This window comes from Eublepharis macularius, chromosome 2 (genome assembly GCF_028583425.1).
Source record: "Eublepharis macularius isolate TG4126 chromosome 2, MPM_Emac_v1.0, whole genome shotgun sequence".
Taxonomy (NCBI): domain Eukaryota; kingdom Metazoa; phylum Chordata; class Lepidosauria; order Squamata; family Eublepharidae; genus Eublepharis; species Eublepharis macularius.
Window position 1 is genome coordinate 69,294,928 of NC_072791.1, and position 17,035 is coordinate 69,311,962.

The 17,035-nt window shown below is 38.4% G+C and overlaps 1 protein-coding gene across 1 annotated transcript in view; it reads right to left on the minus strand.

The window, feature by feature from the left end:
- Positions 1–16,670, minus strand: part of ZNF106 (zinc finger protein 106) — a 46,135-nt gene extending 29,465 nt beyond the window's left edge. The window contains exons 1-3 of the mRNA XM_054970718.1: positions 16,566–16,670; positions 8,015–8,100; positions 7,542–7,603 (exon numbers count right to left, since the gene is read on the minus strand). Of these exons, the coding sequence (XP_054826693.1) occupies positions 7,542–7,603; positions 8,015–8,068 (116 nt within the window). The 5' untranslated portion in view covers positions 8,069–8,100; positions 16,566–16,670. The remainder of the gene's footprint in view (positions 1–7,541; positions 7,604–8,014; positions 8,101–16,565) is intronic.
- Between the last annotated feature and the right edge of the window lie 365 nt (positions 16,671–17,035).

Consider the following 17,035-nt stretch of genomic DNA (forward strand, 5'->3'; position numbering starts at 1 on the left):
CTGATTTTGATGACTTCTTGGTAAGGTTTCAGATTTTTTTCCAACAATCAAGAGGTAAAAGACTTGGGGGATAATCAGTGTCAGCTGGAATTCTTCTTGGATTGTTGTACTCAAAACCTTGTCAGAGGAAACATGAGGGAAGAGATGGTGGCAGAGTGGAGGGCTTGCAGAGCTAGCAGAAGCTGCCCTGAAGCACCTCCATGGTGCCAGCTGCACTGAGAAAACCCAGTGACTGAGTCTAGTTTTAATCTCACTCTCAGCCTTCCCCCTCCAATGAAAGTCAGCAGAAGGGAGGGGAGAAAACACTCCTCCAACCAATCCTATTGAAGTGAAACTTGAACTGGGACAGCTGGCACAGTGGCCTGGAATTCAAAGACTCTCATGGCACAGCAAATGAAAGGAGGGAGTCTCCAGTTCACTGTACTTTATTTGGTTCAGAAGATGCATGTGAAGTCCACTCTCCACTTCGCAAAGGATTAGCCCTAAGGACACAAAATTATTTCAGTTGGAAGAAGCCAACAACTGTGTCAGACAAGTGGTGGCTCATACTCTGATTTCAGTGAAGACTGCCAGGGTTGCAATCTTTGCATTGTCTGAGCAGCCCACATGCAAAAATAAAGAAAGAGTGAACAGCAATTAATATATTCTGTAACAGTGTTATACAAGACTGTTAGCCAAGAAAGAAACTTCATTAACTGCTCCAGAGTGTAACGTCATACTTTTGACATTATGGCATGCTCCAGATTCTACTTAGACACTGGTTGCACTCAGATATCAAACTGAACTGGAGTTAAGGAAAAGCATACACAAATCTAGCTGGTTGCCAGGCTTGCACATGTATACTCACTCCTCCTCACTTCTTATGTGGAGAATCACAGTTAAAAACTGGAATAAGTTGCCTGCAGTGTAGAAATGCAGATGTGCACGCTAACCAGAGTTAGTTTCTCAACCACCCATGTGGATTCTAAGCATGGATTCAAACAGGGGTCCCCATCATTTTTGAGCCCATGGACACCTCTGGAATTGACACATGCTGGTAGGCACAACCACAAAACAGCTGCTGCAGAAGGTGGAGTCATACACAAAATGTCAAGGAGTGAGGTTATGTATAACACTAAAAGTAATTCTTCAACTATTGCAGGCAGAAGCTCTGCTTTGGATGCCATTTAAAATGAATATACTGTTTTGAAGTGTTTTCTTGCTTACACATAGCTTACCTTTAGTCACACAGTGAAAATCCTTGTGCTCCTACAGCTGGAGCAAGGCTTCAGACTTTGTTGAGCAGAGCAGCTGGAGCCACCCCTGTGCTTCACATTCACAAACTTTCTCTTTGTTCAAGACACATCTCCTCAACCCATATTGGCTTCCCATTGATAAGCTCTCTTAAGTTTGATAAGCTCACTATTTGGGAATCATTGTACTAAGAATGTCTATTTTTTTTTTTACACTTTTGATCATCTATTCAAGGAAAGGCCAACACATGTTTTAGGCATTTAACTTTACATCAAAGCTTCATGCCATTGTCTCTTTGTAATGTGGCTTTTAGTACAGCTGTGAAATTACTTGGATAGAAATATTTGCTAATGAAGTGTCAGAACTCCCCATCTCCGGGGTCACAATCATCTTCAGTATTTTGTGAAGAATTTCCATCAAAGGAAATGAGGTCTACGAATCTTCTTCCACCTCTGCAATTTTTTTAAAATGTGAAAGGCAAAACCACAGAAGAGATCCTTCACCCACTCACAAGGTATTAGACTAATGGTCTTCAGCCTGCTTTAGTAAGAGAGGCCAGCTGAATGTTAAATAAGGACTAAGGCTTTTTAAAGGGGCTTTCACTTGTACTTTCAGCCAAAATTTTAAATTAGTGAAGTATAATATAACTCTGAGAAACTCTGTTATGAACGCGTACTTAACAACACTGTGCTTTTATTTTATAGCTTTCATTTTCGGACCAAACCAAGCAGAAAATTGAAATAAAATTATATTTCAACCCCCCTCTCCCCTCAGCAGCAGATGGTGAAACTGCTTTATGGTACAGGATACCTGAAATGATGGCTACTACCAATCAAACAACATTAGCCACAGAACGAAAATTAGGTTGTATTCAGGTATCATATTAAGCTGACACTGTGCAGGAACTTCAGCTTGCTTCTGAACTTGCACATGTGCCACATTCCTGCCTCTCTCATCATGCAGAGGACAATCTGAATGCAGCCCACCTCAGAAGAGCAGAGATCTTTCTCATGTTATCTCATGGGTAGAGATGGGCATGATCCACATTACGATCGAAAAAAACCCACGATAATGGCGATCGCCTGATCGTGACCCGGCAGATCGTTATCGTCCATGGCCAACGATCCAGCGATCGGGAGGGGCCTGGATCGGGGCGATCGGGCTCAGATCGGGGATCCAGACACAGGCACCAGCAATCTATTCCCCTGGCAACGGAGCCAGGGGAATGCCTGAGCTCTGTTTGCCCTCCTTCTGTTGCCCTGGAAACCCGAATGGAAGCCCAGCTTTCCTTGATCAGCAGGGCTTCCTTCCAACCACGGAGCAGCAAAGCAGTCACAAGTTGGGAGAAGACACCCAGGGGAGGGAGGGGGAAGGGGGTGTTCTGTAGCCATGGGCACTCCAATCTCATCCCTGCAAACCCTGATAGGCAGCTCTGACGGCCAAACACAGACGGCCAAACACAAACACAGATGCCGCCGGCATTACCCACCATTCCTGTATCGCTGGGAACAGCGGGGCGCCCCTCCACTTTTGCCTCCATGTTCCACAATCCACAGATTGGGAACGGGAGATGCTTGGTGCGGGTCGTTAAATCAGGATTGTTGCCGGCGCCGATCCACGATCAGCTTGATCGTTAATTTTTTTTGGATCGTGCCCACCTCTACTCATGGGCATCCAATTAATTACACAAGTGAATTGCATTTGGATTTAGACAGAGAGGACTTCAAGCAAGAAAATAAGAGACCCTTTTAATAAGTAATGCAATATACAGTACTCTAATACCAATATACCAAAAGCTTAAGCATTGCAGTAATTATTAAGCTTTTGGTATATTGGCATTAGAATACTTCTACAGTAAGGATTCCTACAAATACAAATTGGGACATATCCTCTCCTGCTCAAATGCGAATGTTAAACAGAAGCGTAGCAAAAGAGAATGGGAGGTTGGGGGAACAGAATATAAAACCCCAAGAAAAACAAAGTAATCTGACTGACCATATAAAGCACCTAAACTGACAGACTCAGCAATTGCCAAAAAAAAAAAAGCAAAAAAACACCCTAAATCAGACAATGTAAAATATGATTCTAAAAATTATCTGGAATAAGCAAGGTCAAGTTACACTGCTAAAGTTAATGTTGATGACACTCTGGTGTCAGGGCAACCACTCCTCAGCTGTTCAGCATTGGAACAGATGGATTCTTAGTGCCAAATGCAAGGTCAGTCAGTAGTAAGACTGGATTCAAAGAGTGAACAAAGGCCCTACTTGGACCCAAAGAAGGCAAATGTGATTTTTGTCATTTGCTTCACGCATCTTACTTTAAGGCATTCAAGTTTATTTATTTAAAAGGTGCAGAAAGAAAAGGCACCTCTCTTCAACAGTTACCAGAACATTTTACGTTCATACTAGAACATTTTACATTACATTCACTCCACCTCTAGACATTGCACACACAGAAGGGACACTAAAGGTCCAGCTAGTCCCATTTCCTACCGATACCTCTAGGAAGCTCACAAATAGGCCATGACAGTTTGTCACAAGTCTCTAGTAATCAGAGGCACAACACCTCTGAATATGGAGGCTCCATTTTTAGCTACTGGGGCTGTAACAGACCTATTATGACCTATTCTATCCTCTATGCCCTTTTCCAATCCATTTTTAAAGTTGTCTATATGGATGCAAAAAAGGAAAGGCATTTAGTAGAGGATGATTTAGATCCATCGAACTTTGCATTGTGGAATACAGCACACTTCTCTCATGCTACTTTTGTAGGATGGTAGAGCGGGCAGGATCCAAACATCACACTTTTTTACAAGCAGAAGGCACTTCTGCTTATGCAAAGGAAGGCATTCTGACAATTCCCACTACAACCCCATCAATGCCACATCCCATGTCATTCCTGAAGGTTCCCACCAATAGTTTTTCAGAGAGCACAGGGGTGGGTGAGGGCAAGAAAAATCCAATCTAAAGCTTAATTTGTGATTAAGGGCTAGAATATTACAAACATATCTGTTCTATGATTCAATGAAGTACTGTTGTGCTTTTCAATCTATTTAATGATGTTGCAGAGGGGATCGGTTAGAAAGAAGGGTTTCTAATGGGTGTGCTGGATTCATTTGGACACGTTCAGTTCAATGCCCCCCCCCCCACTAGATGCAGCAGAATTTCAGTATTCTTCTACCATCTGGATATGAGTACACAACACTGAGGAACTGCTCTAGGCCAAATCTGGATTTTCACTCATCAAACTTGCATATGAGAACCAAATATTTATTTATGTGGGATATTGCTATGCCATTTCTTCAGAGCCCTGCTTTTTCCCACCGAGAAGGGAGTTAAGCACCAGATACCAACCCAGAAACAAATGGGCAGCCACTGTAAAGGTCTCAAAATTGGAGTGATGTTAAAAATTACTAACTTGCATGTTGCTGCATTCTGAAGTAGCTTAAGCATCAAAATTTTTATGGTTTTATTACATTATTTTATTTGATGGTAAGCCACCTTCTTGGATACCTTGATAGGAGAAAGGTGATACAGAGATATATTCATTAAAGATATTAATGTTTTACTTTTCGGGGATCTGAAGCAGTCCTGCAAAGGGTTGAATAAACATTCCAAATTCCTAAGCCATAATATCACGTTCAGGAACTTGTTGGAAATTTTTAAGCTGTACTTCAGTTTCCCTGGGCAAATGGGCTTGGTGCCTAAAAGACAATTCAGCAAGATTCAGGATGGGGAACTACCCATAACAGTATCATACCAATCCATATTATGTGCGTGCAAATGGTTAGCATTTTTGCAATCCCAGAAATACCAGTTCCACTGTTAATACAGGCCACTGTCCAAAGGAGAGCAAGTGCTATATTTTGCTATGACAAACCAAGTAACAAACAACTTGCATCCTTGGGAACGTGCATCCTTAACATGTTTCTAGAAAACATCATCCTCCATTAAAATGAAGTTACTAATCAGGCTCAAGCGTAATTTTGGGATGGCTGGTACAAGCATGTCATATGGGTCCTTACCCACACAGGATCTCATCTCTTCTATACAAACTCATGATCCATGAAAGAAAAGTTTCTGTTTTCATTCTGAAGTTACACTGGCCACATTTATGAAGATATACCACAACCCATACCCTTTTCTATTGTGCCCTATGAAAAACACCCTCCCCTTGCAAAGCTCTCTGATTATTTTGTGATGTCTTAGTTGGTGCTAAAGCAAAGTTTCTTAAATGGAGGATCAGTAAGGATAGAGGGGGCACACGTTTGATGTCCATTCAGTAATAAGAACAGAGCCCCCTAATTTTTCTAGGAATGAGATAGGGACTCATCACCTAATGGGACAGAATCACCTTCCTCCTCTTTCAAAGGCTGGGAGCTCACACTGCTGTGACCATTATTTGCTTTTATCTACTATCTAGATCACCTCAGAGTATTACCCAGAAAATGCACAGATCGGTTACCGCACACCAATAGCATGGCCTTAAGAACTCTAATAGGTTGAGTGGCCCCAAGGATGTTCAGTCCTAATACAGTCAAAGTTATTTCTGCTATAAAAGTGAATAAGCTTTCACTCCGTTTTTCAAAGCAAACTATTTCAGTACAATAACAATCATAAAGAGATAACATTATTTATTTACTTCATTTATACCCGATCTTTCTCCCTAACAGGGACCCAAGGTGGCTTACACAATTGTTCCCTCCTCCATTTTATCCTTACAACTACCCTGAGGTAGACTGAGAGTTTGTAATGGGCCCTGGGTCACCCAGTGAGCTTTCACAGCAGTGTGGAGATTCAAACCTAGTTTTCCCAGATCCTAGCCCAACATTCTAACCACTGCACCAAACTGGCTCTCTAAACATTCACAGAGAATAACTATTTGTCTATAGTGATTTTTAGCTGAACAACAGAAGTTCAGGTTTTGTGCAATGCTGTTCTATGAGCCGCTCTGACTTGTTTCCCAGCCCCTTCCCACACCTTTTCAGTTGCTTCTAATTAGTAGTTATTAACCACTAAGAACGCTCCAAATAGTAGGCTCCTTTGTATCCAAAGCATTTTAACAATATCCAAGTGGATGCCCATATCAAAGACCAAAAGATCAATCAAAGCCAAGAAGCGGGAGTATGACATCTTATCAGTATAAAAATGGAGATTGTCCAGAGGAGCCACCAAAGCCATCTCTGTCCCACAACAAGTTCTGAAGCGCAACTGAAGAGGATCACGAACAGATATGTTATCTAGAATACCTCAGAGTTTATTTATCATCACCCTCTTAAAACCCTTACAGCTTATTTCAGAGGATCTGGGATGCTCCCCTCTAACGTAATGCATTGATGATTTTTTTCAGATGAACCCTTACCTTAATCCTGCATGACTTTACCAGCAAAAAAGGGCAAGGGTCCTTCACAACAGGTAGAATATTATCAGCATTACTCAGGAAGAATATGCCAAAACTATTCATTAAAAATGATCCAGAAGGAGGTTCTAACATGTCTGTTAAATGAGTTACTACCAGTCAGATTTGTTTCAGGCAAAGAGGCAGGCTCATCATCAGAGCTGAAGATGGAAAAACAAGACCATACTGTTCATATAATCAAGAAAGTGCTCTCAAAACAAATGGTGACAGTTCAGTGATTGGGAGAAAGTAGAAAATGCTGTACACAGAAACATCTACAAGACAATCCTCTTCCTCAGAAACCGCTGGTAACCTTTTTTGGTTCGGAAATGTCAGATTATCTGCTGAGTTATGTCTCCTCCTTGCTGTTCTACCATTTCCCTTGTGCAGACAGCAAGGCACCAGAATAGGGGCCGTATAAAATGATTCATAGAGATGACCATTATTTTTAGTGACTGGATTAGTTATATTAAAAACAACAGGGATCAAATTCAGATTTTGATTAGATGATTTCTGATTTCATTACTCTTTTGAGCAGTAGGTATTCCTATGAAATCAAAAATAATCTGAAACCAATAGACTCAATTGCATATAAGTATGGACATCATTACAGATTCATGTTTTATATTTAGCTAATTATTTTAAGTGTCAGAGCAGAGTTCTAGTAACAGTTCTGAGAAACTCAGAAGGATAGTAGCATTCATAGTAATCTTTGGCAAATTTATTATGTAGCCATGAATAGCTTCTCATTTCAGCCGTAAGATTTTAGCTTTTTAAAAATCTTGTTAAACAATACTAAGCCATATTAAAAACCTTTCATTTAAGGAGAATTTGTTTCACACAGGACTATTTTGTTTTGAAACACTGCATCAAGTTGCATAAAGATGTAGTTGACACTGTTATAAGCATACCTTCCTTTCAAATTTTCAAGCTCCCTGTGGTGAAGCATACTTCTCATGTGCTCATCCATCTCCTAAAAAAGACGTATAAGCCATAAATAGTCAGAAAGCAGTGCATAGCACATTACCAAGCAATCAACATCTACAGATTAATTTCCTCTTCAGCCATAAGATGGGTTAGGCTGAATGCATGACTGGCCTAAGGTCACCCAGCAAGCTTTCATGGCAGAGCAGAGATTAAAACCTGGGTCTCCCAGATCCTAGTCCAGCACTTTCACCATTATAGCATACTGGCTTTCAGTTCTAATCTACTGCGCACATCAAATACACTTTCAAATACTTGATCATATCTCAGTTGTGATTATTATTATTATTATATAATATTTTATTTGAGCCAGTTTGTTTTGAGGACAAAAAGGTTAATTCCACAGAATTTCTTTTATTGAGAAAAATGGTATATTAACTTTGAAATGCTCCTTTTTTACCTTTTTTGAGCTGTATATGATGTGGCACAATATACATTTTCGTTCTCGAACCATAGTGAATACTTCGGAAAAATCTTACCCCACTCCTAGAAGCAGAAAGAAAGCCATTAACATTTCTTACAACTTTATAAAGAATGATTATAAATAATTTAGACAGAGCTCTAGTTGTTCAACACACCCTTCATTTCTTTAGCTCCTTTACCTCCATTCATATCTTTAGCTATAATTTGTTTTATAACAGCCTAATTGCACTGTACCTTTGATCAAATTCTTGCATTGTGAAAAAACATTTGTGTATCACATTTATCTGAAAAGATGAGCCTAACTGTCAGATAATCCCCCTTAAAATGGTTGCCCACAAAAGGTTTTCTTTTATTACTGTACATAACAGTAACTTGTATAAAGACTTGACAGCCCCTGTTTTCTTGATGGCACACAGAGAAAGCCTTAGTCTTCTTTTCAGGTAAACAGGTATTCAGTATTCAATTAAGGCAATATGCTGAAAACCTGAAATGCATAAGAGATCAAATTCTGATTCCACCTACAATAACCTTCCCACAAGTCACTGACACTGTGAAAATACCTACCCATTAACACGATAAAGGACAGAACATGTGACAACATGTTCAATGAGGACAAGAAAATAAGTAGATTCAAGACACCAAAATTCAGCAAGACCGGAAAAGCTGATACAGTAGAAAGACCAACAGACTGTGGCTGGAAAGAAAGTTCAACGGTTTGGGGTTTATTTGTCTTAGTTTATTTATTGAACTCTTATTGTTTTGATCTGTTTAAATCCACAGTAAAAATTAATAGCCACCCATGGGTCTAGATTGGTTGTCAGTCTGCCTTTAGTAATTTACAATTAGTTAAGCTTTACACATTACAGTAGTCCACAAAAACAAATTGTTACTTGGACTATTCAGCACTAAAGAAAACAATTCAATTTAATATTTTAAATTTGTGATACCGATGTTGAAACTCTGCACAGCACAACATGATTGAAAACACTTCAGTTTTTCCCCTGTCCTAATGAATAGTTGTTATTAACGAATCAAGTACATTGTTACAATTTTCATTTAGATATTTGTATTAATGTATATAATATTAATATAAGCATGTTAAAATATTTAAAATATTTACAGCAGGCCTTCTAGTATAACAGGCATGAATATGCATGAATTTCACAGAAAAGCAATGTAAGGCTGTTTGATCTCATCAGGCCCAACGTTTATCAGGAAAATAATTCTCTCTAGCTGCCAAAGCGTGAATTGTCATACTGTGGAAGAATGGAGATTGCAAGTTAAGATATAGTAGAATAACAATTAAGAGCATTAGCTATGAACAACACTTTCCTAGTCCTGATTTGTTTTTTGCCAGAGCAAATCATTACCCCCTTACCTTTATCACAGGGATTTCTAACAACAAATAGCCTACCTTACATTGGCTATTTTAAGGACTGCTGAGAGACTAGATGTGATATACTTTTAACAGTCTATAAAAACAATAAAATGTGCTATTACTATGAATAATAGAGAAAGTATTATTGGGCTGCACACCATCTTTGGGATTTGCATTACCTATCCTTAATTAATCAAAGGAAGTTGATCCTATGCTCTGCAGTAGTATGATAGAGGAGAAGTAAGAGCTGGGCTCGAGAACAAAAGAAACTTTGATTAGTTGTGTTAGAAGTTGTCTCCAACTCTGAGCCATGACAGCAGTCATTGCAAATTCTCTTTTAGAAGCTCATACCACAACTACAGGAGATGATAGTACCTAGACTCAAGGACACCATGAAGCCTTTTGAATGTAATCAAGGAAGAATATTAAGTTGCATGCTTCTTTAGCAAATTTAATCTATCATTTCAAACAAACCTTATTAATGTACAGTAAATAACAGGCAATGGGGTTGAGCCCAGGGTGGATTTGATTTAAATCAAACTGACTTAAATCACGATTTAAATCACTAGTCATTAAGGCTTGATTTAAATCATAGTTTTCTACATAAAGACTAATTCTTGCTGGTATAACTTTAATATGCAAGTAGATGCCTGCCTTACCGATAGGTAAAGGAACTTCATTAAAGTATTCCCAAACTGGGTCTCTTTTACGGCCTGCTGCCATTATAGGTTTTTTCCTCCAAGGAAAGAATGTGATAAACCTCAGGTCATACACACAAAAGATCCAAAGACTTGTGCAGTATTGTGCTCAAAAAGTTTCACTTTCATTTTGCACTGCTTGCCCCTCCCTCCTCACACTTAGTTTCTTCTTGTGCAGATCTATTCCACTCCAAACAGAAAAATATTGTTTCTATTCACTGAACTTCTTGAAACTTAGCACTGAAGGGGTTGATTCTGTCTTCATAGGTTTGTAGAACAATAGGATTAAGGTCTTTTTCTCAACTCTGTTCATGTTATAACATTTTTGCTGTGAAGAAGAGGCATGTGATCTCTGCTGAGCTGACACAAATTCAGTTTTGAGAACTGCAAAACCAAGCATCTGTGATAATATCTTGTAGGCAGAGAAACTGACCAATAATCTTACAAAAACCTCTGGAAGAGCATGACATTGTGAATGGATTAATGGAATTTATTTACCAAAAAAATTAAACATATACAGCCTTATTCTACATAATTAAAAACTAATCTTTATTTCATGATGGAATAACCTTTGGATGGTAATATATTTTCCTCAAAAAGCATTTTATTTAAAAAAATCCGATTTAAATCAAAAAAATCGATTTTTTTTTATTTTTTAAAAAAATCATTGATTTTTATCCACCCTGGTTGAACCCAAATGCTGTTTTCTGATTTCGTGTCACTTCAACCAGTGGTGGAGGTGAGGGATGATTTTTACAGACTCCCCCCCCCCCGCCTGCTGAGCTCCTCAAATCATGCTCCTCAGGAACCCACAATAATAGTGTGGGTGGTGTGAAGTGGAAGGGGGGAGTTCACAACAATATTACCCCCTCTACTAGAAGAAAAAGTTGGATTTCTGCTCATGTGCATGCTGTAAAACATTAACAATACGTATGCTCGAACATAATGTTTTCCAAGAAACAAAACAAACAAAAACAATGGACAAACACACTTCAAATGGGAAGCAAAACTGTGAAAGCTATTCAGCAGCCATTACGGTAACAGACTACAGAATCTGATTACAGAAATGCATACATTTACATGCATTCAGATCTTACACTTGACATGCTAAGTAGCAGTTAAATACAAGGACTGCAAGAGAGATGTGAGATATGACAGCAAATCCCCCTAAATACATACTCAAACGCTTCTAGAGCTTGGGGCTCGTATAAAGAGATTTAATAACAGCTATCAATAAACTACCAAAGAATGCATGCTAAAATTTACATTAGAAACACATTACTGGGAAAAACCTTTTTTCCAAGTAGACAGCTGTTAAACATCTGCTCAAGAAAAATACTCCTACATGATTAACATGACTGTCATCAGGATCATTATAAGCACATTTTTAAACTTCTGAAGATTATTTTAATGGAAAAAAGAACATGTAGGTATACTTAAGAAGCAGGGTGCTAACTCTTGGGCTGAATATTGTGGATGTCGTTGTGGGCCATGATTTGTTCTGCTTCGCAGTATTCTATCCTAGGATCACTTTGTAGTTTAAGGAATTAATCCTCTTCAATACATTTAGGATATTGCTCAAAATTGGCTCAGCACTTCTGGAATTCTGACACAAGTGCAAAAGGGAAGTAAAGCACTTAAAAGGGACAAAGAGGTCACTGGAGTAGGTATGACCTTTCACATCCGTTAGCACGCAAAATTAAAGTGACGTTTGCCAATCAGATCTAAAATTACATGCTTTGGTGAATTAGCATATCAGAGTAACTGTATGTGATGGCAGGGCCAGTTTAAGGCTTCTGCCACCTGTCCAATCAACCATAGCCACTTATGATTAAGTCTAAAAATACTGTCTGCATTCAGATGCTATTGGCTGTCACTATGAAAGACAAGAACAAGTTTCTTTTTGCAAAGCAATTGCTCAGACTGCAGTAAAAGAGGCAACAGGTTAGAGTACAGGTTCTCAGCCTCTCTTAGTGAGCCTTCTAAACCAAAGAAAAACATTCCAAAGGTCTCCATCAAAATACAAAACCTTGGCTGGAGGTATCCTCTCTACCAATGGGAAGACACATGAGACTTTAGTTAAAATATTTATCCAGGTTTTTAGCATCAAAGTCCATGAAACAGGCTAACAAAAAGCATAAAACATACTATTTTTATAACTGATATCGAATCAAGTTATTTTTTTAAAAAATCAATCAAGTCTTAATATAACAACACAGAAGAAACAAAGAAACCAAAACAACTAACAGGATTTGAGTCCAGTGGCACCTTAAGTGACCAAAAAGATTTTGAGGGCGTACACTTTCAAGAGTCAGAGCTCCCTTCTTCAGGCACCAAAGAACTAGCAGCAATTAAACACTACAATCTGAATTCAAAGGCCCTCTGGAACAAAGTAATTTCAGTTTGCCATCTGTAAGCAATAACAAGTGAGACAAGGTGGACCTTCTTTGGGATGACAATTCAAAAGATATGGTGCCACCTGTGAAAGTCTTAGAATGCTGTTCTAAGCAGTCACACCCTTCTAAGCCCAATGACCAGGGCAGACTGGCCATTTAACATACAGGGAAATTTCCTGGTGGGCCACTCCCCTAATGACCCATGAGCGCCTAGAAACAACCAAAGCCAAGCCCTAGCAACTCTGTCAGTGCCTTAGGCCACTTAGCTCATACCATTCATTGGTAATGTCTCAGGGACCTATCAGCTTAGCTTGTTCCCAACCTGTTCTCTCTTTCCAGTCTACTCCTGCCACTGACATCCATATGTAGCCACTCAGTGAAGGAACATACAACTATGAGAGGCTTCTGACTAGGCCAAAAAAACCCCGCTCTAGTTAACTATTTTAAAAACATTAACTTGTGCACAAAAAATACCCAGATCATTGATGGATTTGATAGCTATGCCAATTACAGAAACAAATCTGTTAACTGTTATTAAGAATCAAAAATATTTTAAATTACACTGATTTGTTGTCATTTCTAACAAAGTTAGAGAAAGAAATGTGAATCATTTCTAACAATGAAAGAAATGTGAATCATTCATTGGATAGTTCTTGGATAATTATTGGCAGAAGACTTAAAATTTACTCTGAAACATCAGGCTCAAGCTACAGACAGATAGATGCAAATTCAGTTCTTCACAGGATCTTTGCAGAGCAGAGAGCCAGGTCACATAGAAGAGGACATCCCCAATTACTTCAACAAGCCTCCAACTTCTTGTGAAAGGATGGAGACCTCCACATGGCACATGAAGGTTGTGGCACAAGTAAATGGGAAGTGCAGATACCCAAGAGGCATCTTTCAGAGAAGGCAAAAGGTATGAACCCCACACAGGAGCTAGCTTAGCGAATCACATGGTCAGGGCTGTCTGGTTTTCGTCTTATGGCTAGGATGGCTCCTCAAAGTGACATTAGCTCATCTGCTTCTTGAACTTGGATGAGATTTCGATTAATCAGAAAACCTTGTATCATTTCTGATACAGAACAATGTAGAGAATATTGTTCAGGTTCTCAACCTGGAACTCCTTTCAGTTGTTTCCTGTTATACCATTGTTTTAGTTAAAGAACATCTGGAAGTCAAAACATCATTTTGGAAGTAAACAAGTCACAGAGTAAATTCTGAAGTAAATAAAAGGTTCTGATTAAGAATGCAATTAATATTCTTTAGATATTTGAGAGGATTTGCCCGAAAAGTCTTTAAAGTAAATGTTTGATTAAATGGAATCTTGTTAGACTGCATAATAGAAACTAAATACAGTATTTAAAATTTGGTAGGAATTTCAAAAAGTTGGATGGCAAAGCAAATATCAGTCCCCAAAATATTGACTTCAAAAGCTTCAGTGGCAACAAGGAGACATGCATTTTCTCAACAAATATATGTCACTTCTTCAGAACACACCAAAACAATGCACTTTAACATGGGAAAATCTATTTTAAAATGCCTTAAAGGACATCTTAGGTTCACAATATTTGAAATACCCCAAATCCCTTTACCCTACTGTTATGACAACTAGAGAAGCTTGGAAGTATTTATGGATACTTTTGAAACTTGATCCTTTCACACATCTACTTAAGTATGTAGGGCAACCCTCACATTAAGACTGTTACTAGTACACACATGTGAAAAAGATGGGCCACGGCTGGAATTCACTCCCTAACTCAGCTAGTGGACATAAGACTCTTTTTAATTCTTTAATATCTCAAAGGAAAAGTTTTCATTACCTCCTATTGCAATCTGACAATATATGCAATTAAAATGCTGTCTTCAAAAATAATCTTTCTAAACCTCTTGATACCTTTTATTTTATTAATTCATTGGAATTTTTTTTAAATGCTTATATATTTATGTTTTTATTTATACAGGGACTGTATGTAGCCGAATCCAAATGATCCAGCAAATTAGGATACAATATCCAATTTTCACACTGCTACGAATTGTGTAAAATTACTAAACAAAATTAGATCTAAGATTAGAGTGAATTAAAGCAAAATATTGTTTTTTATTTATGTTTTTATTTATATAGGGACTGCATGTAGCAGAATCCAAATGATCCAGAGAATTAGGATACAATATCCAACTTTCACACTGCTACGAATTGTGTAAAATTACTAAACAAAATTAGATCTAAGATTAGAGTGAATTAAAGCAAAATATTGCTCCAAGTCTACTGGACATTAGCCAGGCTTTATAAATTGACTTTTCATAACACAACTTGGAAATACCAAATTGCAGGTATTTACTAGTAACATTCATATATTGTAGTTCTGTCTGGGAGTTTGGCTCTTTTGGTATTTGATTACAGAACATATTAATTTTATTTAGGCTTCGCATTTGAATTCTTTACAGTAATCCTCCTTCTCAGCAGCTCTCTCAATTCATGGAACCTGCACTCAACTCCAGAAACTGTGTGTGCTGAGAGCACTAACATACTTAGCCTTCAAGCTTAGAATTTAACAATTTCACCAGTTTAGAGAAATGAATGATCTCCCTGACTATGCTACAAAAGATTAAGTTACACTTGCTTATCAAGAAAGAGATCATAAATACTAGAATATACGGGAACGTTTTCTGGAACTCTATGAACACTGTAACACAGATTACTATTGCTTACTCGCTCTCTCTTTCCCTTTACTTCTATTACTGCTCTTCTTCAAATTTTTATATATTTTCTTATTCTAAGTAGGTTGTTGCACTAGGGTGAGCAAGCAGGAGGATTTGGAGGGAATGTTACTGTTGTATCAGTTATTTGAAAAGGAAAAAAAAGAACACTAATCAACACCTTCATAAAAATGGGGAAACTGTTCATAAAAGAAGCATGCAAACATCTTTGAATAAGACATACTAAATAGTCACCCACAGATTAAGTTATAATGAACATTACTTAAGGTATATTTTTAGAAGATTAGAAAAACAGTTAATATTTTATGTAATCATATCACCTTTGAACACAGACATCAGGTTATTACTGTATTAAAAATTTAGATTTATGACACTAAAATAGCTCAGAACTTGCACTATAATTTTATCTATGAAAATAAAAACTAGTACTGTTTAAGTTAATTAAGCTGAACCAAGAGTTACTCTTTAGGTTTGTTCTCTGTGGACTACCACAATGGATAGTACATATTCTACGTGGAAGGACATTTGCCATGCTTCCAGATTACAGTCAGCTACAATCCCTTATGCAAATCTAAGGGGGGAAACTGCACACACCACCACAAGTTTCTGGGAAGTTTCTACTGCAGTCCCACTTGCATTGTTAAAGGCTGGTTTTTGATTTCACTTTTAGAATAAAGACAAGATTGTGTTTTCAGCAGTGATCAAATATATCAAAGGAATGCATAGCTGTCCAATAATTTCCCATATATTTTCCCATTGCAATCTCAGAACCACTTGAAAATGCTTCAAGAACCACTGCAATCATTAGGTTGCAATTTAAAGACCACTGGCATGGGAACACTACCACCTTTATCTCTCTTTATCATCTCTTTTGGATAATCCCCATTGCAGCTCGCTGATGCCTCTCCAGTGTTAAGAGTTGCAAAAATGAAGAGTTTTCTCTTGTATTCTCAAAATGCTGGCAAGAAAACATGGAATTTCTAAATTGGGCACTTCCCTTATAATCGGGTGTTTTTTGTGCGTGTGACCTGTTTAGCCCATAAAACAATTGTGTTCCAAGAATACAACAAAAATAAGAAATCACACACACTTTGTGGGTCACACTCCACTCCAGGACTATGTACTTCAACATACCTACAAGCTACCTAAAATGGTTCCCCTCCCCCATCCCATCACCATAAAGTTCTCCTTTCAATACTGGAGAAAGCCAAGACCTTAAACAGACCTCAAACTGAGTCTAACATCCTGAAATACACCGGTACTGAAACTCAACCTAGCACTTCCACCCCAGACCCGAACGGGAGCAACAGTCCACCTTTCAGAGCTCAGAAGCCGTACCCTCTACACTCCACAGCGCTGAAGCAGCCCACAAGCCCATCACCAAACAAGATGGACCGAACAGGCCCCCTCCACCATCACAACCGCTTCCTTCCCCAGAGACTTGCTGAAGACGACCCAAAAGAGAACCGCGCTACAGCACGGAAAGCAACTATTTCCATTTGGCCAATCAAACGACCAAATTCTATCCAGCATTGCACGCTGGGAATAGTAGTTTTTATATCTCAGCAACCGGTTTGCTTGCGTCATTGAAACAGGAAACGAACTCTGCGGCTTGTGCAAGGCGTGACGCGATGCATTGTGGGCGTTGTAGTTTCAATAACTAGGTTTGCACGCTTATCTCTGAAAGCAGAATAGGCACGTTATTCAGTTGTAGCAAAACCCATCAGAAACCTCTTGAAGTCTAACATTTATTTTAGCAAATGCGTATACTCCAATAAATCGTTGAAATGCCACGAGACTTTTTTTTT